Raw genomic sequence first — 24,149 nt, forward strand, 5'->3', positions numbered from 1 at the left:
TAGGTTGATTTTTTTTAACATTTAGACACAGCCAGGCTAGCTGTTTCTGTCTGTTTCTGTGCTAAGCTAAGTTAACTGGCTGCTGAATCCAGCTTTATATTGAATGGGCACAAATGTGAGTGGTATTGAACCTCTGTTTTGACTTTGGGCAAGAATGCACATAAGCATATTTTCTTAAAGTTGAATTTATTCTTCCGTATCCTGTGTGCACAAAAGTGCAGGAGCTTGTTTGTTCTTGTTGTCTAGTGGCCGTTGTAATTGGTGCCTAATGCATTTTGCTCTTGATGGCAGAGAACAAATAGGCCTCTCAACAATCTCAGAAACTCAGAAACAATTTTCCACAGCTCAAGTACCAATGAGTAGACGGTAAGAGGAGGTTACAGACCAACAGAGGCATTACTGATGTGCACTCAGCATCTACAAACTTCACTGCAGCTAAAAGTAAGTATTAGACAAGAGCAAAATGCATATGTGCATCCATGTCCAAAAAATATTTTTCTAAATCCTAAAGATTCCTACTTAAAATGAAATTACACAGGCAGATTACAACACTTGTATTCATGATATGCTGTGCTGCATATGTGCTGTGCTGTGCAACTGTATTTACAGTTGTATTACAGTATGTGGGTGTGTGTATTTATCAGGCTTCTCTGAGTAAGTGCAAGTGAGAGAGAGAGACAGAGATATAATGTGGAAAAGAGAAGCTTTTCTGGGTCAACACAGCAAAGAATCGCAGCTTCTATTTAAAACTGAATATAAGGACGTACTTTCCTTTTCGTTTCAAAATGTTTCTGTTGTAGAAGTGTTATTAAGCTAGTCTGAGTTCTGCTAGGTTGGACAGTTTAAGTTGTCATCCAGGGATGCAAATGGGACAACAGATGCACTGTCAGGCCCGTCAGTCACTCATGCATTGATGTAGACACAGTTAAGTGAGAGGAGCAAAAGTCAGTTTAAAATATGTAGGAAGCAAAGTGAGCATCTTGCGATAGAGGATTAAAGGCCTGGCAGTATTTGTATGCTAATATTGATGGTAATTATGTCGGACTCCTGTGGTGTGCTGACCGAGGAGGAACTAATGTTCATTTGTTGTAATTAAACTCAGCAGAAGTGCTTTCGGTAGCAAAGTACTGTCAATGAGCTATACGAGGCTCTGGAAATCACCTCAGTGGTACCTGACTCTGTTTGCCAGGATGACACCTCAGAGGGAGTCCCTGGGGAGCAGCTGAAAGCAGTATGCCTCAGGTAGGTCACCTGAAACCCTGCAGCCACTTAGCACATGGAATGACTGACATATGCAGGTGTTTCTCCATAAAAGCATCCTGGAAAGGTCCAGTACATTTGGCTGAATTTAAATGCTGTCCTTAGCATACCGCACTGCGTTACACTAAGAACCAGTGTAGCTGATAGTCTGGCAGTGCAGAGTGGGTGGATTGCATTCACTATCCCACTAATCTCCAGGCAGCAATCCCAGGAGTCCCTGTTTCTCCCCAGTTTACTGCCAGAGCCTCAGCCTACTCATTGCTCTCATTTCTCTCACTCCTTCCTTCCGCCTACCAGACACCAGCCATGAGCACATCACCTTACCTCTGTCTGGTATGAGATGTAGGCCACAGAGAGACATGTTGATCTAAAGTGGGCCAAGCAGGAGAAGAGAGGAGAGGAGAGGAGAGGAGAGGAGAGGAGAGGAGAAAATATGGGTCACAGGTTGAAGGTTATGAAATTATGGAAGGTCAGTGGACGTAGAGACCAGAGGTGCACAAATACATATTGTTCACTGTCTCTTAGAGCTATTAATATTATCACTACTATGTCTTCATGTTTCTTCTTCCAGTCACAGTCACATGCACCTAAAGCTGCCGGTTTGAGCTCGTAATTATTGGAAATTCATCACGTGGCCGCCTCATTCCGGGTGTGACGTCGATCTGTTAAACTACCTCAGGCAGCTCCATGTCCCCGGAGGGCAGAAGCTGAGAGTCAGTGGGTCCTGTGTAAACTGAGCAGCGTGATGTAAATTGAAAGGGTTAGTGATCTGTGGGAAACTCGACTCCCTTGTCGTTACATTAACACATATCTGTGGTTCGAAATGCGTTGACGCTCAGATGAGGGGGACAATGAACTGTTGCATTTCCTGGATGATTTATGAATGAAATCATCGATTGTTGAGCTGAAACGATTCGTCAATTAACTGTGTAGTCAATCAAAAAATCTGCAACTATTTTGAAGCAATTTATCATTTTTTAAAAAAAATATCTGGTTCTAGATATTTTCTAGATGTAATAATCCATTGCAATTTGAATAATGATTGAGTTTTGTACTTTTGGTTTAACATAACCAGATATTTGAAGTTGTCTTTGAGAAATTCTCATTATTAATCAGTGTTAGCTGCAGCCCTAACTGATGGATTGATGAATTCATAGATACCATCAGATATCATTACCTTTGAAGTGCTAATAATAAAACAAATTATATATTATATATTTATATTTTTCCTAATTACCTTCTTACCTAACTCAAATACCTTAATAAATGCAATAGAATGTGTTGTATGTTAAGTAAAGTAAGGGACTTGTAATTAACATGGGCAGATATGATCCTCTGTCTTTTCCTTCTAACACAAAGTGGTGATGCAGACAGCGTGTTTTTTTTTTTTTTTTTTTTTTTTTTTTTAATTATATTATGCCTTTATGTAATACAGTTGGTCAGTCCACTGGGTTTTTTTTTCTCGCAGGACAGGGCTTTGAGAAAATGAGTGGAGAAGGCTGCTTATTAGAGCCTCTTCATCAACCCTCTGCCCAGATCAAAATCAGTATTAGATGGAAATCCCAGGGGCTAACCCATGGAAACCTTGGCTCTGTGAATAATGCCAACAACAGCGTTGCCAAATCTCTAAGGATTTGCTTTCTAATCTTAGTGTGATCTCGCACTCCCAGAGTCTAATGCCAAAAAGTGATTACAGAAATGCTTGTAATTCTTGTTGTGGAGCATACTCACTGTGAACAGAGAGGATACTCAAAGTGAAAGAGCTCTGTTAAACTGTTATGTTGCATTTCTAACAGCATTGTAAATTCAGCAACTTTTTCTTCTTGTGGATAAATGTATCACAAAGTATAAAATAGTTTGCAAATCTAAAAACGAATAGTTTTTATATGATGATAATTAGGTTACTTATAACAGATAATTTGGCATAAACTCGGGCTCAAGTAGTTTAAGGCAAGTAACATAGAGATAAGTGTGAACATTGAGAGAGTTGAAAGAGAAAGATGAGGATCAGCACGTGCATATTCTGCACATTTGACAGGGAGATTATGATTGTTTTGGAAGTGACCTCAGGAAGAAAGGAAAATAAGCATTACTTGGATGAACGAGTAATCGCGTTGAAGTGATCTGGAACTATCATGTAAGTTTGTCAAAATACTCTCAACAGGGAAAGGTACTGTAGTCTCTGTCCCCGCCAGGACACCCTGCAGCCTTTCTTTAATACATCAACCGACACAGTAGCTGGTGGGCAGGACAGCAGCTGCAGCAGAAGAGGCAGATTAGTTGTGGGAAGGATAACAGCTGCAAATTAAAACAGCTCCCTGATTGATTTCTTTCATAAAGGGAAGCACTGTGACTGCCCATTGGTCAGGCAATAAAGTGCTGTTTACTCAACCTAAAGTAAGGTTTGATTGGAAACGATGACTGTGTGTGGCGAGACACTGGAGGGCAGGTCAGCTCAGGTAAACTGAGGATCATCTTAAGTGGATGTAATGGAGGTGAAACAGATCATTAAAAAAAAAAAAAAAAAGAAATGTTGGATTGCGGAGAGCAGAGTGAGGGTCATGAGAAGCAGAGGGAGACTGCTTAAGTGTGTTTTAATCTGGGGTCAGAATCTCCATGTATGGCAGTGATTGGCTGGGCTAGCGTGCTTGACTGTCGGCCAGTTTACAACAGGCTGGATGGATATAGGCAGTGTGTGGAGCGTCACCCACCACTCTGACATGTGTTTAGCCTTTTATTTTTCAGTGAGCCGAGCTCCTGGGAAACTAAAGTGAGACCACAGAATTATGAGACTATAGTGTGTGTGTTTTTTTTAATCATGATTTTGTCTGGCACAGTTGGATTGCACCTCCATAAATCTGACCAGAGACTCGTGTCTTTCTCTCTGCCCAGTGTCTCAGCTCCAGGATCCTGAGGATGGCAGCAGCATTAAACACATCCGTCTATAATTTAGAGTTTTGTTCCACTTGCAAATCATCGTCATTGTCACTCCAACTTTATACAACTGGGAAACTCTGCCCTTGTAGATTGGAAATCAGCAGGCTGTTACAGTCGATACTGGATTTCCATTTCTCATTCATACAGTACTATGAAGGCAAGATTTAGATGGGACACAGAGATCAAATAATTACACAATCACAACCACTAACCCATTTGTAATATATTACCCATATTTGATATCTTTACATTGGCAGCCAATCACCTAAAAACAGAGGTCTGATCATTGATATCTGTGTCATCTCTGAAACACATCTTAAACACACTAGCCTATATAAGATTTGTTTGTGCTTTTAGAAATGTACACATGGTCTGTGGCCATGCACCAAACTGTAGTAATTGTGGTACTTCCTGGAAGATTGACTGTCTGCTTTCAAGATTTTTGTGTTGGTTTTGACTGAAACAATTAATGGATCTACTCATTGATTCATCAAGTAATCGTTTTCTGATTTGCAGTGTGGAAGGAGCTTGAACTTTTTCCTTCCCAAATACTAAGCACAAAATTTTGAGAGTTTTTTTTTGTGTGTGTATGTGTGTGTGTGTGTGTGTGTGTGTGTGTGTGTGTGTGTGTGTGTGTGTTAACAAAGGAAAGATTGAATGTTTCAGGGAAGAATGAAGAAACAGCCTGTCAAATAAACTTTGAGTGTCACTTAGAACTGACTGATGCTACTCATGCATTGCTATTTTACAAATCAGTGCACTGAAGTGGCCCAGGTTTTTCTTTTTTAACTCACCTCTCTGTTTTACCAGAAGTCAGTGTCAGTCAGTGTCAGCACTGAGGCAGAGCTGTATTTTTCGTCCCCTGCTCTCTTTTTTTTGGTGTCCTGTTTTTGTGAATGCCTTGCTGCATCTGTTATGCAAATGCTCAAAAGCCTCACGTCACCATGGAAACTATCAGCTGAGCTGTACACCAAGGTACCGCCGTCTCCCCATGAGGAGATCTGCGTACACTCTGAGCGTCTGTCTGTCAGTTCATGTGTGTCTCTGTGTGTTGTGCATGTGCACTTTAAGTGTTCATGCACACATGAGGAAAAGAGGAGGAAGGAAGTCGTGTGAGGCAGACACAGAGAGAGTAAGCCTGTTTTTTCATTCCTCTACTGTCATTATACCATGACAATTAATCCCTCTGCGTTCTGCATTAATGGACCCAGCTCTGTTTTTGATCATCAGTGATGTGCAAATCCTGGTTCAGTCAGTCACACATCACATGCACCCGCCTGCCATTGTTTGTGTTCGCCACATATTGTGACAGACAGCTGGACACGCTTTTCTGTCAGATAAAAATCTCTGTCCACTCTTATTACAGCATGACTGAAAGGCCTCGTGGCCCTGACATAAACTGAAAATATCCCATTCTCACGTTTCACTGTAAACACAAGCGCACAATGTGATGCATAAGTTACTGTAAGTGTAGCACAAACCAGTTCTTTCCTCTTGTGCTTTTTAGGCTCCATCACAGAGTCAGTTGTAATGAATGTTATATTTTTGTGTGTCAGGCCTCTAAGCTCAGAATGAATGTTCATCTTTTAAAGGTTAGATCCCTCTAAACTGTTCTTCTCGTAAATGCCAGACTCTCAGTTTCTTTCTTTCTTTCTTTCTTTCTTTCTTTCTTTCTTTCTTTCTTCTTTCTTTCTTTCTTTCTTCCTTTCTCTCTCTCTCTCTCTCTCTCTCGTGGTACAGTTGGAGGACAGTAAACTCACTGGGCTTCATTGTTCTATTTCTGTAGTTGATCATTACTACACAGCTTCATTTTAGCATTTCATTGAGGTTTAAAAAAATAATAGGTCACTTCTAAAGTTTCTTTTCTGCCTGTTGCCTTAGGGCGCTTTAGTGACTGTGCATCTCAGCTGCATACATTATAGACTATACCCTGCACTTCAAACATCTTTTTCTCTTGGTCTCTCTCTACATTATGTATCTCTGGCCTCGCTTTACCACTGAGGATGAACGGCTGTGCCAGAGTGCTGTGGCCTCCAGAGTATTGCACAGTTGGACAGAAATGAGCAGGCCAGGGAGACATTTAGTGGTCTGACACTGATGTAGGAGACACACTGTACGGACGCAGGCAGACAGACAGACACACACACACAGACAGACACACACACACACATACATACACAGATGTGGTTCTTGATGGTCAGGTAGGAAGTTCTTTGGTCTGGCCTTCCAGCACTGCTGAAACATTTAAGAGGAGACTGTGGTACACAGCAGGTGTTTCACTTCCACAGAATGAAAAATAGATGGTTTTATGTTACGCTTAGCATCTGTGTTAAGAGTGTAAGAGGCGTATTCTTAGATTTGATTTGTCATGTGTGAAGTCTGACTTAAGTATTCAACACGCAGCTAATAGTACAGTAGGTGAAGAAAAGTGATGTGTGTGGTGGGATTTTCCATCCTGTTTGTTACTTTTGGAGAATTTCATTGTACAAAAAACCAAAAAAGCAACAAAACTTGGAAGTACCAGAGGTGGATTCTAACATGCTGCTTCAACGAGTTTGGATATTCAGCAAGGTGTCAGCTGGATGCTGAATTCTCCATGGGAGATGCATGAGGCACATGTGCTTTTTAAACAAGACCCTGGGCCATTTCTGTCTTTGTGCATTCTGTTTCCTCATCACAGATCATTTTATATAAAACTGTCGGTGTCAAATGGAGGACAGTGCATGTGCCATCTGGCGTTACAACTAAACATTTGCTAATCACCCATCTCTTAAATAGAGATATCTTCATACTCAGACAGAGAGGGAAATGGCAGACATATGTGATGGAAAAGGAAAAGGTGCAGGGGGAAATAGATCCTGCCAGACATCCAGTGGCTCAGCACTTTCTATAATCGCAACCTGGTAAATTTGTTGTCATGACTACAGTGAACGGTGGGCCTGGCACACTGGGACCAGTTAAGATAATTTTAGTTTTGATGCATTAGCAGTTTCACAGGCACATACGGAGAGGTGAGATGTGACAGACCAGAGCTTCCCTGCTGCGATAATGGAGGTGTCAGAGAAGCGTAAGACATGTCAGCCACTGCTGGAGCTACTGTACATCCTTCAGCTCTCAACTAAATGGCAGATAATATTGTTAACCATCATGTTTAAGAAGTAGTTTGACATGTTGGGAAATATGCCTATACACTTGTCTACAGGGAGTTTAATGAGTTGATTGATATCACTCTTTTGTCTGTACAGTAAACATGAAGCTACAGCCAGCAGCCTGTTAGCCTAGCACAAAGACTGGAAACAGGGGGAAACAGCTAGCTGGGCTCTGTCCATTAGTAACAAAATCTGCCCACCAGCACTTTTAAAGCTCATTGATTAACATGGTATATCTCTTATGTTGAATCTGCCATGGAATTGTTGTTTTTTGTGCAGCTTGAACAAGATATATAACGTGTTTATTAATGAGCTTTGGGGGTGCTAGGTGCTAGCTGTTTTAAGTCTTTCTGCTAAATTGTCTCTTGGCTGTAGCTTCATATTCAATGGACTGACATGAGAACAGAACAGCGAAGAAGAAAGCGAATGAGTGTGTTTCCCAAACATGTAGAACTGATCCTTTAAAATATGTTACAGTACCTTCCTACCTACCTAATTTGATTACACATGAGCATCAGACTTATCTGTCTTGTATGTCATCGAATGTCTAGCACTGAAACTGCGGTGTAGAGGTGATATGGCATCATGTAGGATTACAGGCTGCGACCAGGCCTCTCCTGTTTCAGGCGGTGTTTCACGGTGAGCAGCCCAGGTGACTCTCCCTACTCAGTGCTGACACTCAATCGTGTCACAGGAACCTGGTGACCTGGTCCTTTATGGTAAACACAGAGGGAGTTCACCGGAGACGGGAAAATAAGTGAACATTAATTAGCTGTGAGCAGTCACCAGATCAGTGAAGGCATCTTATTGGCCTCTGTGTCCACTGCTTGGCACGAGCTTGCATCAGACTTGATGAAACCATACGATGAGGCTTTGCTCTTTGTAGCCACGGAGATGGCATGGTGAGAGAGTAGATAGCAGATGACATAAGGAGGTATTCCTCTATATCAGAATTGTGTAATGATGAATGGTATAATGTTACCGGGCATAAAAAGCTTTCACTGGAAACAACTTAATCATTTGGAGTCATTCATTGATTCTCAGGAATCACTTTCTCTGACAGAGGTCATGAACTTCCTTTTCTGATGTAATCTCCTCAGCTCTGTTTGCATTCTGCTCAAAAAACTACATTAAAGCTATAGCAGTGTATTATGCCTCCTGCTCATCTTTAGGCCGCCTGTCTCCTGATGTTGATTACTTCCTCTGTTTGTAATTAAACCTGACTTGACTTGACTGATTGACATATTAATTACACAACCAAAACCTGTTAGCTTTCTCTGCTGGTGTTTATCCTCTTATGTAATGCACTCACCACCACACCCATAATTATAGATGAAAAAGAAACAATAATTTTGCCAAGTGGGCCGTGTTCTCAGAGTTGGTGGTGATTCAGCATTATGTATTCTGTCTTTTGTTTTTCATTTGCCTGCAAACTCTGCTGCCAGTGAGCAAAGACCATGGCAACAAGAGACAGCTGGAGCTCCGCTCTGCAAAAACAAGTATCAAGAACAAAGCCAGATTTTGAATACTTGTCATTTTCAGCTGCGTGTGATGTGTCTTCGCAGAGTGGAGATGTGATTATGCTGTAAGCCTGCGAGTATTGTTGTGATGCTGTTCAGGCCTGCACAAAAATGCCCGCTGGATATCAGAAATGTACATCTTTGGAGATGATACTTGTTTCATTAGCAGGGCTCAGCCATGCAGGCTGTGAGCTTTTTCTGCGGCCTGCTGGAGGAAAGCCTCCTCAGCCTGCTGAGAGTTCCCACAGCAGGCTTACACAGACAGACAGGCACATGCTGTGAGGAGGACCTGCCTGTCTCTCAGTCTCAGCAGAGTGCAGAGCGGGACGGCACACAGTTCATTGAAGGTTCAGCTTATTTCACCTCATTCGAAGCTACATAAAGCTTTTTAATAGGTCATCCATTCTCTTGAAACTGACTGTATATATCATTTATATTAATCATATCAAAAAATACAACAAAAAAGTCCAAAAATAAAGAAAATCAGTTTGAGTAATTTTCACATTAAAATTTTCCAACCTTCATGTTTCCAACAAAAGTCATAAATAGCTGACAACACATTTATTGTACAATGAATCATTAAAAAAAAACAAAAAAAAGCTTATGTACAAAAGAAAACAGGACTCATTTTCCTCCCAAATTACACATCTCTAATTTGTCATAATATACATATAAGGTATATAGAGATTTTATAATATACAGAACAGTGGTAATAATTGATAAATGCTTTGACATATTCTGGATTTAGATTTTCATACTGTTTGTTGAACCATATTTCCTCTACAGAAGGGCTCTACACCAATATTACAGATAGAAGAAAATTTCAGCACATGGGTTAGAGAAGCTGACAGCAGCAGGATGCAGGATGATTTCTGGGGATCTGGGACCAATTTATTGTTTGAAATCAATAGTCTTATATCATGAAGGTGATGTGGATCTATAAGCCTCCTTTGCAGTGCCAGTCAAGCAGCTCCTGAGTGGTAATTTATCACTTAATAATCTAGGATCAGTCTTTCATTTCATGCTTAAACTGATTTATATTCCTTATGAAATTACTCAGTCGGAGGAAGAGAGATATCTGCTGCAGCTCAGTTTAGCACATGTGAGATAGTTTTGCTCTTAAATTCTCCAAAGCACATGCAGGAGAGAAGCTGTTATTATAATCTTGAGGCATGTATTATTCAACGTAGACCTGATAACGCATGCGTTCCAGATGTTTCAGAGTCAAAGTTTTCTGTCCCAGGTGAAAGGCTGATGGAAGAAGCCAGGTGTTTTATCAGAGGGGAATGACACTCAGGGCGACAGCACCGGTTCGTACATCAGCCACAGGGGAGAAATCTCTCATCTCGCTTTCTCACTTTGTCACTCTCTTATTTTGTCTTCATTATTCACAGTGTTACCTCTGTGCCTTTTCTCATCCTCTCACCTTTTCTTTGCCACGCGTGCCAAAAATGCATTCATGTCCTCCAAAGATACAGACTTCGCCTCTATGGACACCCGCCAGAACCCAGTGATGAGCTTGAGTTCAAAGTCACAATGAAACTAAACACAAACAGTTGCACACACAAACAATTTGTATTATGATTTATGTCATAGTGGAATTACAGTATTACCTTAACTTTTAACATGAACATTAAGGTCTTACACTTACTGAACTTTTAACTTAAACCATCATCCCTGACGATTAATCTAAACTAAAATGTTCCTTGCAAATGACAACTTCTGTGCGTGTTGTATTCATGAGGGCTCAGATAGACCTACAAAAATCCCACATGTGCACACACACTTAATGCCCTGTGTCTGCGTGCCTCATCATTTTAGCACCACCTTCACACTTCCGAAAGGACACATCCTGTGCGTAGCCGCAAGCTCAGTAATCCATCTCCCTGTCACCTCCTCAGCACATGGCACTGGATGGGCACAGGCTCCCTGCTATAGGCTGAAAGGTGGGACAGAAAAGGTTGTGAGGCAAGGTGAAATGAGGCAGATGAGGCGGAGGGCACATCTGTGCGGGACACAGGAGCGCTTGTCAATTCAGGAGATGCTTAAAGTCATTGCCTATCTGGTTCAGAAACAGATGGGGAAGTTAGTCTCGGGACACTTATGTAATCAGAAACTTCATTGTTTTTTCAACCAGATTGGGATATAAAGTAATTCATAATTAAAACAGTTATTGTTATTTCTACTATTGTGTCTGTTCATCTTTCCATGTCAACTTTCAGAACTTTTAGATTTCCATTGAAGTATTTAAGTAAAAAAAAAAAAAAAACACATCAACACTGTATAAAAAGCATCAGTGGATGACAGCTGACCTCTCCATGATCCTGAAAGTTTATGTACTTCAGCTCAGCCCCTAAAGGCATTGCAGGATATAATTGTTACTCCTGCCATTGTGTTGTTTTAGAAGGTTAAAACCTTCAAGAAGTAGCAGCCTGCCAGTGAGTCACTACAAACGCATGCTGTGAAGACAAACATTGTTCAAAACCACAGAACTTTATTTTATATTGTGGTGAAGATTATAAACTTTACAAAGATAACAAATATGGAAAGCTGAATGTTGAGGAACTTTAATATAAATATTTTTTATATTAGTATTATTATATATTAGTTATCACATAAATAGATAGATAGATAGATAGATAGATAGATAGATAGATAGATAGATAGATAGATAGATAGATAGATAGATAGATAGATAGATAGATAGATAGATAGATAGATAGATAGATAGATAGATAGATAGATAGATAGATACTTTATTGTATGCACAAAACATTAAGAATATTTCCATTTGATGGAATGATGCAGCCATAAAAAAAAAAACAACATGGCACAGCTTAATACAGAAAACTGGTCTGGAGATATTCTATATTTTTTTCATTGTCAGCACATCCCATCCCACCGCTAAAACCAGCACTGAATTGATCCTGCTGGCAAGTATCGTCTGTGTAGTCAAAGTCTGATATATCTTTTTCCTCTATCCCACAGAGCTCCATTGTTGTCCAAAAACTATTAAAAAAACACTTGAGTGAGCACCACTGGGTGAAATATTCCTTCATTATGATGAACATGGGCACTGTAGTTTATTTCCAGTCAATCCCATACACACCATCCTGCTGCCGTAAATACTCACCAGAGCACCAAATCTCCCAAACCAGTAAAAATAGCCAAAGGCAACAAAGGCAGTGTTTATTCCTGTTTGAGTAAGTTTGCAAAGACAAAATTTTATTATTTGAGCAGAAACAAAAGTGGAAACTGTATGTTAAGGGGTTACCTGTAATTAGTTTATGTATGAGAGTAGTTTTACTGCGTCACAGTCCCTATGTGGAACTTTCCAAGAGGATGATTGTAACCCTGGGGACAAAGTGCCTATAGCTGCAAAAGGTTTCTCCGTTTAGTCTGGCGAGAAACACTTCTCCACTTTGTTTACCAGCAGGGTAATTCCATCCATCTTTTCCACTGAAGCCTCTAATAAAAAACAAAATCACAGACACAGTATCCCACAGAGGGAACTACAGCAGAACCACAACAGACCCTGTGGGAGGAAGGTCAGCTGTCAGCGTACAGGGCCAGAAAACATTTATTGGCAAATCGCAGAAGAAGTAATACAATAAGAGGATTAGAGATGCCATCTTACACCTAACATGCCCTCAGAAAATAAAGTGAGTGAGTCACTTTGGGACACAATCCTTCCATTAACTCAGCTCATGTGGTGATGAGGGCAAATCCAGTTACAATGAAAACAAACCAGAACAACCAGAAGTGAATAGATCTTTCACACAGCAAGGCGTAAGGTAAAACGCTGAATAGCGATTAGATTTAGAATAGATTTATTCTGGAGAGTACAATGCCACTTTGTTCATCACATCCTTTGTTCTCAGACCCAAATGCCATTTGTGTGTCTTGTATTTCTCTTTTCATACGTCCCTTACATACCTCCAGTCTCTATCTGACTCGCCTCTCTTTGCCCCGGCTGCGCTCTCCCTTCTGTCTGATCTCTTCTGCCTGGTCTCTCCAGATTCCTCTGTTTCAAAATATTTGACTATGTAATGCTTTATGATTCACCAAGAATTAGACATCCTAACTATTTAAGTCCTCTGAAAAAAACTCTCCCAAAACGTGTCATCTCAGTTTTGTGATACTGATGGCGCTCTAACGCTGGAGCTACAGTGTATGCACATGTCTGTTTTGAATTTAACAGTCATGGGTGAGGTCTAAAAAAGAAACTGTGTATTTAGCTGCATTTTAACAGAAATGCAATTTTGGAAATGTTGGATAATGTCCATTAGTTCACAGCTTTGGTTCAGACTGAAATATCTCAACTGACTTTGGTGATCCCCTGATTTTTCAGCATCATCTGGTCAACAGTTCAGTTTTCCCAGTACTTTGGTTAATTGCTAAATACCTGCAAAACTGACAACATGTTTTTAGTGGTAATTTACAAATGTTAGCATACTAGCATGCTAAACTATGATGGTGAACAGTGTTTCAAGTTTCTTTGAATATGTTTTCATGGAAACATATCACTTCTGTAAGTAACTGCCACAAATCCAAGCTGACCACAGCCTCTTTCCTCATGATGGATTAAGTTACAGACCTTTTACCACCATTCAAAACACACAGCTGTGGAAAAAATCTTTCATAATTAAAAGATATATCTTATGTAAAATATAATTTTAAAGTATTTTTGCCCTCCTTTTTTACATTGAGTGTGAATGGAAGGAATGAGACTAAATAAAAAAGGAGCAAGACGAATAATGACTCTAGATAGCACAAAATAAGATCCATTGTCCATCGTGTGTGTTGATAAAACATAGATGGGAAAACCTGTCAAAAGTCATGAATTTCTGACTTTTTCATTCCTGAGAAATGAGCGCAACCTGGCTACACACCATGTATGTGTTATGCTCCCTCTCTGAGGAACTTTCTGCAGCTTCTTTACAGAGAATCTCCATCTCAGTCCAGCCCTCCTTTGATCAGGCATGAAGCAGAGCTAACCTTGTGTGGTGAAAGCAGTGTGAAAACTAGACTACCTCTCTGGCTCTGTAGTCCGTCATGGCCAAGTGAGCGCCCACTCACACACCTTTTCCAGGACAATATAGCTTGCACTTCAGGAGGATATTAAATATTCAGTCTCCTGCCTCCTGGCCTGTGGGGAAGGAAGGCTTGGGGCTAATTACTGAGCAGGCAGTGAATGTGTGTGTTTGTATGTGTGTATGTGTGTGTGTGTGTGTGGGTGTGTGGGTGTGTGTGTTTGTATTTGTTTGTTGTATATCTAAGGGTTGTGCAGAAGTAGCAGCAGCCTTGATCAGATTCATCTCCAGTGTTTCAGTTTTTGCAAACAGGAAGTGAGGCACGCTGTCCCCATGACCTCAGTGCTCATCATTAAGAGCTAATGAGGTAACGCAACACTTACCATAACCCTCTTCAGAAGTGCATCTGTGTCTTAACATCCCTGCTGTAAAGTAAACTACATTCACCTAAATGCATTTTGGCTATATAGGCACTATGAGAATACATTTCTGTTCTCTTCCTGCTCTGCTCTGTCTCACAGTTCATATTGAACTTCTTCACTTTTGAAATGTGTCACCTCTGCATGCACAAATCATACATACACACACATCACACTGCATTGCTTCACCATGGAAACTCACAAATGTCTGTTCAGACTTGGTTTGCCTCAGTTCCTCTGTGTGTCACAGATTTGTCACTGTGCCGTGTGTCCTCTACGCTATCTACTCTATCTGTGTCTCTGTGGTGAGATCACATCCCTATAATCTCCTCTCTGGCTGACCTCATGTTGGCACACTCCCATGGTGAGAGGGGAAAAGGTGAGTAAGAGAGAGAATTTGGTGGGTAGGTTGAGCGGGTCATGCTCCGGCTGTTCTTCACACAACACACCCAGATTCTGTCTTTTGTATTCAGCATGATTCATTGGCCTCTCTCAGGCCTGGTCAGTGCATCAAGCTAGATTAGTGTTGATCTGACTAGTGTGCTTTCCACCGGACGGCCCATTTTAAAACTGAGGCTCAGTAGCCAGTGACTCTCTGCTCCTGTTTCTTTTGAAATGCTACTGATAAATCAATGCTCATACTGTAATTTCCTTTTCTCTCACCTGGGGTTTCTGATAACTGAACTGTCTGAACTCCACATCCTGAAATAACAATGAAAATAGTAACTCTACATTCAACTTGTTACGAAGACTATGTTAATGTTTCACATTGCGTTTACATTAGTTGTTTTACTCTCTTGGGGGTGATTATTCAGCAAGAAATCTACCTCTAATGGCTCGTATTTGAGAGTTTTCATCCATCACTCGGTGTCTCTTGGGATGCAGGCTATTTCAGGGAAAGGCTCTGATAGAGTTTACATTTTTTTTTTTTTTTTTTTACCTGCCCTTTAATTCACTCTCACAGCCAAACTATTTGGCTGCTGAAGTTGAAATGCCTTTTCTCTAGTCTTTCTCCTGCCCTCTCTTACCTCCCCTGCAGCAGGGTATCCCTCTTCAAAGGCCAAGGTAGGTGTACAAGCAGTCACCTGTCAAGATTAATTAAAGCTTATGGCTGCTGATTGGTAACAGCTAATAATCCTGCTTGCTACTGGCCTGGGACACAGCTTCCACAGTGACCTTGTGCTGGATTTCACACTGACTCTGGGACAGGAATAATAGGTGTGGCACACCTACACATCCACAACCGTGCAGCCCTCTTAATCCCAAGCACTATGAACAGACCCTATTGTACTCAGCAGATTATATCATTAGTAGGCGTCTCGTTGCCTCAGAGGTCTCCAGCAGTCTGTCAGTCAGGCTCACTGAGCGTGTATGGTGTGCTTTGTAAAACAAGTAATACATTGTGATTTTCTTGTAGCCTCAGGCACTGAAGGATTCAAGCATACTGAACAGAAATGGCGTGGAAATGACAAAGAGCAAGTGTGGCAGGGGTTTTAAAAAATGTATCAATACAATACAATCTCAAACTCTCTCTCCCTCCTTCACTGTCTCTCTGTAATGCATACGTCAAAGACTCGGAGAGGGTGGGGGAAAAAAAACATCTACCCAAGAGATCATATTAGCTCTGACCCTGTTTCTTTTGAAATGCTGACATGACATTTCACGAATGCTCATGAAGAAAGTAGCCAGAAAAGTTAAATGGGCCGTGAATATCATCAGGAAATGCCATCACTAGTTGGGATATTTCCGCCAGTTCTGAAACGCAATTTAATTACACAAATGGACCCACACCATTTTGACACACTGAAATGGAGTTTCTCATGGGACTGACCTTCTTCCTCTGACATTGTTAAAGCACGATTTCACTTTGGTGGAGGTTTGTTAACTTTCAGCATGTAGTTCAGGGGCAGTCAAGTACTAACTTTAGCTACACAGGTCACCCACTGTCATGTTCCCCTTTACCCTACTTTTTTAAACACTGCAAATTGCATGCAGGCAAAATTACCTCTTCAGATGTATGATCTGTTATGCATGATGTCAAGATGCTGCTTGGCTCTACTTTTTCTGTTTGGTGTGATTATAATATTGATAAAATAGTTTTACAAAATAAAAACTTATAGTGTGGTACCAAGTTCAGGTTCAATATAATGAGAGCGATACTCACACAAACCCAAAACAGATGGCTTCAGAGTTACTGTGTATTCAGTGCAGCCTTTTAATCTTTAAGTCTATTAATCATTCCGGTCTAGGCAGCAAAATGCTGTTCTGAAGATCAAACGTTTGTAGCTTATTGCACGAAGATTAAAAGACTGGACTGAACATGCAATTAGTCTGAAGCCATTCCTATTTTGATAGTATGCACATTCTAATAAGTACCTTGTATTTGATTTGTTACCTGACCAACACACCTTCAAACTTTATTTAAAAGTGACCCTCAAGGACAATTTTATAAACTAAATGTTACCAAACAGGAAGTCTACCACCATGCTAGCTGCTCTGTGAGGCTGCACATAAGCACAGCAGTGATTTGAGCTAAATGCTAACATCAGCATGCTAACATGCTCACAGTGACAATGTGTAACATGTGTATGTTTACCAGGTGATGTTTAATGATAGTTTAGCGTGTTATCATGTTACCAATTAGCAATAAACACTAAGTACAGCTAAGCCTGATGGGAATGTCATTAGTTGTGCAGGTATCTGGTCATAAACCAAATGTAGAGAATCTTTAGACAATCCATCTAGTAGTTATTGAGGCATTTCACCACAATTGTCAAACTCATGGTGGAGCTAAAGGAAGTCAGGGGATCACCAGAATGGTGAACCGTCCAGTGGTTATTGAGATATTTCAGTCCGGATCAAAGACTAACTGACCAACATTGCTATCCCTATGGGTATACAGCACCGGGCTCTACTTAGACTACTGTGTGTTTTTTAGTATTTTTAATGTTTTATGTTTTTTCTCTCTGTGCTTTTCAGATCCTGGCAATTATCTCCATCCTCTTCATTGTGTTGTCCACCATTGCCTTGTCTCTGAACACGCTTCCAGAGCTGCAGGACACAGATGAGTTTGGTCAACCCACAGACAACCCACAACTGGCCCACGTGGAAGCTGTGTGTATTGCCTGGTTTACCATGGAGTACCTGCTCCGTTTCCTCTCCTCCCCCAGTAAATGGAAGTTCTTTAAAGGTCCTCTGAATATTATTGACCTGCTGGCCATCCTGCCATACTACGTCACCATCTTCCTAACAGAATCCAACAAGAGTGTGCTGCAATTTCAGAATGTCCGTCGTGTGGTTCAGATTTTCCGGATCATGCGGATCCTGCGTATTCTGAAGCTGGCTCGTCACTCCACAGGTCTTCAGTCTCTGGGCTTCACTCTCAGGAGGAGCTATAATGAGCTGGGCCTGCTCATCCTCTTCTTGGCCATGGGCATCATGATATTCTCCAGTCTGGTGTTCTTTGCAGAAAAGGATGAAGAGGACACCAAGTTCAAAAGCATCCCAGCTTCCTTCTGGTGGGCTACCATTACTATGACCACAGTAGGGTATGGAGATATCTACCCAAAAACTCTACTGGGAAAGATAGTTGGAGGTTTGTGTTGCATCGCTGGAGTACTGGTGATAGCCCTGCCTATCCCCATCATTGTAAATAACTTCTCTGAGTTCTACAAAGAGCAAAAGAGGCAGGAGAAAGCTATTAAAAGAAGGGAGGCCCTGGAGCGGGCCAAGAGAAATGGCAGTATTGTGTCTATGAACATTAAAGATGCATTTGGCCGCAGTGTTGAGCTGATGGATGTAATGGTGGAAAAAGCAGATGAAAAGAAGGAGAAGGTGCATGATAATCATGTGTCTCCTTGCCAGCCGAAAGGGACACCCAAACTCAAGTTACAGACCAGCCCCAGCAGCCCCATGAAGACCCTGGAGTCAAGCTACCAAGAGCAGGCCAAACCCTCTAGCAGCCCTCAGCATCTCAGTGCACAGAAACTGGAGGAGATGTACAACAAGATGGCCAAGACCCAGTCACAACCCAACCTCAACAGCAAGGAGAAAGGACCGCTGTCCAAAGCAGTTAGGCAGAAAGCTGAATTTGAGATGGGAAACATCCCGGCTGAAGCCATCTCAAGCACAGCGGAGGCAGTGACGGACATGAGGAGCATGTCCAGCATTGACAGCTTCATCAGCTGCGCCACTGACTTTCCTGAGAGCTCTCGCTTTTCCCACAGCCCCATCAGCAACATGCCAGGGAAGGTCAGCACCAACCCCAGCCTGGAGCCCACCTTGGAAAATGAACATGAAGGATCCCAGGGCACCGCTACACCCCTGACAGGACGGGGAACCAAGCCCGGCCCGTATTCTGGCAGCCCCAAGGGCCTGCACAACAACCCACTCAAAAGCCGATCGCTCAAGGTCAACTTCAAAGACGGTGAGGATTCAGGAACAGGGGCCCTCTCAGACAGCTCATCAGTCCAGAGCCCGGAGGTGTCCGTCTACACGACTGCCAGCAGCAGGACACCCAACAAGAGCCCGGAGAATTTACTGCCCAGCATCTTCACATTCCACGATGCATCCATCAACAAGTTCATTGATGCTGACACGGATGAGGAGGAGCACCTGCATGACGGTTCAGGCACCAACCCATCCCAAAGACTCCTGGAAAAAGCTAGCCCTAAGTTTGGCCATCACTCCAGCTACCAGCAGGAGTCCAACCACATGGAGGGTCTCCAGAGGAAGCTGGGAAACAGCACACTGCCGTTGGAGGGGCAGGAGAACCATGTGGTTCAGGAGCTACAGCCACTTCAGGGGGAGCAGAGTCACTCTAACACTTAAAGTTTCAATAAGTGAGAGACCACTGAGGAAACAGACAGGAGGGGAGGCGCAGAGGGGTTGGAGAGCAAATAAGAAGCACAGTGGACTTCCTGAAAGTATGAAAGGCACTGAAAACATTTCAAGAATTACAATACAAAATACTTCCTATGAAAATAAAATAACTGTGGAAGATGGGAAAGATTTTTGTGTTCTGCTCTCCAATGTTTTCTGGCCAAGGACTCCTTAAAGACTTAGCAGTGGGATCTGAAGAATGGCAAGGAATGCCTGTCTGATCATTTTTACTATTTATACATTTGTTTTAGCCCAGATTGTCATCTAAAAATTACAACCTAGTTATAAGAAGTTATAAGAGCACGGGATATCATTTTTATAATCGAAAACCTATTTTTCTGACATCCCTGGATAAAGCCAATAGCAAAGGCTGTCCAATCAGTAGCAAACCAGAGAGGGCATTGAAACGTGACACTGCACACTGGGAAACACATTCAGCTGAGAAATAGTTCAAATAACTATGTCGTAGTGTAAAGGCGGAACATACATTTTTCTTGAAGTTATGATTATACATTGTATGATTATGATTTCACAAACATGTTGGGAAAATGTAGAGTTTGCTTCCATTAACTTCCTTCCTCAAAACTGGCCTTAGTTCATGTTGTCTCCCATGTGTTATGTTTGTGTTTGCATAGGTGAGAGACACAGGCAAAGAGCACATACATATACAAGTGTGTGCATTAATTATCCTTCAGTATATTTATTGTTGTGTAACGTTAACGGTCTCTTGTCTTAAGCGTGAACTTGAGGAGAATCAAGTGTTTCAGTCTGATTCTTTTCAGCAGGAGTTTAGTGTCTTGCTCATCGATATTTTTTACTGCACAGAAAACGTTTAGACGATCGAGAGACACTGTGAGGCTGCATCCATCGATTTCCTTCTCGTTCTCGTTGTGCCCAACTGCTGGCAAGAGAGAGCACCTTAACATGATAATTATTTTTATTATGAACACAGAAAAAAAAAGGAAAATGTATATTCTTGTTTGTTTACGTATTTGTTTGTTTGTAGTTGTCTGCGTGTGTCCCTCAGATTGGTGTAATCAGAGTTCTTGCTTTGTCTTTTTTTTTTTTATCTGGAGTAAATCAAAAAGTCTTATTATTTCAAAACTTTCTCAAAGGTGTTTTCGGAGGAGTTGTCATATTGTAGCTGAAAAACGTAACTTCATATAAAATGGCAAAGCTTATGAGTATCACTAAAGCTAGAAAGACAGCACTGAAAATCACAAAGATTTTCTATGTTGAACTTCCAGATTTGTAGGTGTGTGAATATTGTACATGTAAAACTACAAAAGTAGAATATTACACATTTATTGTACAAGGTAAAGAATCAAAATCATTTATATTTTTAAGATATTTTCTAAAAGAATGGACTCTTAGACAAAATATATTGTGCTAATCTCATAGATTTACATTTTGATTATGTACTGCATTATTTTGATGGACTTGCATTTATTAGACAATATACTATAGTAGATACATTTGTATTGTTTGCTACTGTCTCCCTGTAAACGTCTGTCCCTCTATCCTTTGTGCAATGTGAAGAACCAAAGAATTGTTCTTTCTGATGACTCATACAGACGATAGTAGTTTTACTGTTTTATCTCAAAATGTTAGAAATTTAAGCATTCCTTTTCTAAACAGCAGAATCTGACATATTTCAGGGAGCCATACTTGCTCATTCAGTACAAACATGTAAGCTGGAGAATGCACAGATGACAGGACTGACATCTGAAGAAGAAAGCTGTTGACGGAGGATCAGAAAAAAAAAAAAGAAAAAGAAGAAGGACAATGAAGAGGGAACACAGCACTTTATTTTACATCCATTTCGAAAACTAATTTGATTATTAACACTCTGTGGTTCTTGGCAAGAGGTTCGCTTCCAGAAATCCAAAACATTATACTCGTATCAGTTCACATGACATCTCTTACGAACATAGAGCCACTTCGCAGCGACGTACAACTCACCACTGAGGCACACAAAAAGCATGGAGGTACATCGTGTGTCTGCAGGCCACTTTAGTTCAACCAAATACCCTGCATCCTGCTTTCCTGTTCGCACCTGACTCCAAACATATGACCAATCTGGGTGTTGATCATCTGGTGCTCTCATGCTCTTTGTTACATTAATCATGGAAGCATGGTTTTATAATATTCTTAACTTTATGACATATTATGCAAGCATGCTACAAAGCATCTATTTTTAGTAGTGAATCTTTATGCTTAAAATAATAGAAGTATTTACTCTGTATGGTTGTTTGCAATCATTAGACATAATGTGAGTTAGATATTTCTGTGCCTTCGCTTTTAACAAACGCCTGCCCCGCACACTGTATCTGTTGCTGTGCCCTGTCAAATGGAGCCCGAATGACAATTAAACAAACTGTGCAGTAAATAAACACACAGAGAACTGGCTCATCGTGATGTCAGACTCATATGTTAGACATCCACAGCCCTTCCTCTAATGTCTTTCCTGTGTACTTACACCTAAATGTAACAAACATTTACATGAAAAAGGCCCATTCCACAAAAACAAACAGGTGCAGGCTCACTCAGTAGAGTGAATGACCACTGTTTCCATGGTGATGGTTGAGATGACTGGGTGGCTCACATTTGATGCACACAAGTAGCCTAATTTGTAGAGATTGAGTCCTTAAAGACTCAAATAACATATTGCAAATACTCACAGGGTTTACAATCTGTTCATACATTCATTCATTTTATCCCCTCCTCACCTGTGGCTTCACTCGGCTGAATTATTAAAGAAATGATGTAAACAGAAAACTAGATTTTGGGCCTTTCAGTCATCATTCCTCTCTTTCTCACAGAAACATGCACACGTTGCAGCAAATGACAAAAGACGGAGACGAAACTAACAGGTGAAACTATGGTGCTGTACCTGTGATGTGCATGTTCACGTCAGCTACTTGCTCCCATGGAGAGGATGAGTGTGAAATGTGAACGGAATAGGAAGGAGCGTGTGACAGAGAGAGCGTTGCGGCAGAGCTGTCAGCCTGATTGCAACTGACATTACTAATGATGACTGTAGCACTCTGCTCCCTCACCTCATGTCCAACTTCAGACCAAATAACTCTCTTTAACTCACAGTCAAATGACCATTCAAAGCACTGTTCGTGAGCCCCGCTCTGCTCTTGTGAGAGGATAAAATATTCCTCAGGCAAGAAGGCTGCAGTCCTATCCTGTCAATTAGAAGTTGCCCAGCCAGATTAGGCGCTCAGCACATGTGTTCGTTTTTTTTCATTTCAAGGAGTGTCCCTGTGCTGGAGTCTTTTGTGCAGAATGACAATGCAAAAGTGGCAGTTGGGTTGAGACATCCTTTTGAGGATGTGTTCATCTCTGTGATTCTATAAATATCATCTTGAACACGCAAAGGGAGGGTCTGGGCAAGCAGGAGAGGCTCAGTTACAGCATTGTATTTGGTCAGATGGTGTGTTGGAGTCCTGAGGAACAAACTTTGTAACAGAAGAGTCTGGCTTACAGGAAAGTATACAAAACACTGGTGTGTGGGATTTTTGTTGCAGCCCAGCCCTTAATGCTGCATGGTAATGGAATAAAAATGACAAATGGTCGTATGACTTTCACTACTGAAGGCGTTAGAAACAGACAGAAAAGACTAGCTAGATATAAAAATTTAAAAAAGGGGGGGGGGGGGGGGTTACACAGTGAAGAGTGAAGATTCATTAATATTCATCACACATCAGTCAGACAGCAGTGAGTACCGAGAAATCTTTGGAATTGAGCCTCTCATTATTGTGGATTTTCTAAAACAAGCCATAGTCTATTTAAATGGTTACAACTATTTTCTCTGTTGGATGAATGTTAACTTATTACTAATTATCTTATTGCTTTTTATATCTTGTCTTCTTATCTTCTGAACTGCACTTTATTTATTTTTCTGAATTAAATCCTCTGCTGTCTAGCGACCATGCAAATAAATTTCAGCATACAAAAGGACATGCTCAAATACAATTTCCAAAAGCACAAGTTATAATGTTGAGTAACCATTTTCTTTAAGCACAATATGCCACACAAGAGGTTTAAAGCCAAATACAGACACATTATTTAATTTTCAGAATATTCCCCCTTCTTCAGGGAATGAATCACCTCTGTCCAACCAACTCGCACAGGTCTGTATACTGCCCTTACTGTGTCTGGGGAAATGTTTGTTTTGTAAAGTTTCATACTTTGTACCAGTTGACTTTGTAGAATATTATCTTTGTGGTTTCCTGTTGTTCAATGCATGTAGCGCTATTTAAAACTTTGACACACTGAACTTGTAAATAAGCTATAGGAAAATGTCTATGATGAGCAATTTTGAAGCAATTTTACTGACTGATGCTTAATAAAAGACAATAATCCAGCGTTGGTTTTACGAGCTTCACTTCGTCGACTGAAATGTGTTTTTTAATAATACCACTCAATACATAACAACAGGGATGTAATACATGAGAGCGAACAGGTGAGATTGTGCCGGAGCCAGAAGGTTGTGGATGGAGACTGCATACGTTAGACAACAGCACCCTCCAGTGTTTGTGTTCTTAAGTAAAAAACTATTGGATAAATACCAAAGGTAACCACTTACAATGATGTATTTCAGTTCACTGAACTTTGACATCGTAACAGATTGTGCAGTATGACACTGTTTCCACTGTTTCTTTTTAACCTTTAGCCATTATCCTTACTTCTTATCCTGTGTCTAATGATAGATTTTTTTTTTTTTAATCTAATGTTATTAGTTAATATATATATTAATCAGTTATATATTTTAGGTCCCTCGTATGAAAATGGTTGTAATGATTCAATGATACAATCATTTTCAGTCCAATGTACTCAGCCGTAAGCAGCCGACAGACTCCCATTTGTCATGTTACATGACTTCATGACGTCATGGTCGCAGTATAGAGGAGGATTACATCACAGTCAATGCCAGTCACA

The 24,149-nt window shown here is 40.9% G+C and overlaps 1 protein-coding gene across 1 annotated transcript in view; it reads left to right on the plus strand.

Annotated features, from left to right (window-relative positions):
- LOC130182039 (potassium voltage-gated channel subfamily B member 1-like) overlaps window positions 1-23,575 on the plus strand; it is a 37,038-nt gene extending 13,463 nt beyond the window's left edge. Inside the window, exon 3 of the mRNA XM_056396573.1 lies at window positions 17,298-23,575. Within this exon, the coding sequence (XP_056252548.1) occupies window positions 17,298-19,148 (1,851 nt within the window). The 3' untranslated portion in view covers window positions 19,149-23,575. The remainder of the gene's footprint in view (window positions 1-17,297) is intronic.
- Window positions 23,576-24,149: the final 574 nt, after the last annotated feature.

Source organism: Seriola aureovittata, chromosome 2 (assembly GCF_021018895.1).
Source record: "Seriola aureovittata isolate HTS-2021-v1 ecotype China chromosome 2, ASM2101889v1, whole genome shotgun sequence".
NCBI classification, from domain to species: Eukaryota; Metazoa; Chordata; class Actinopteri; order Carangiformes; family Carangidae; genus Seriola; species Seriola aureovittata.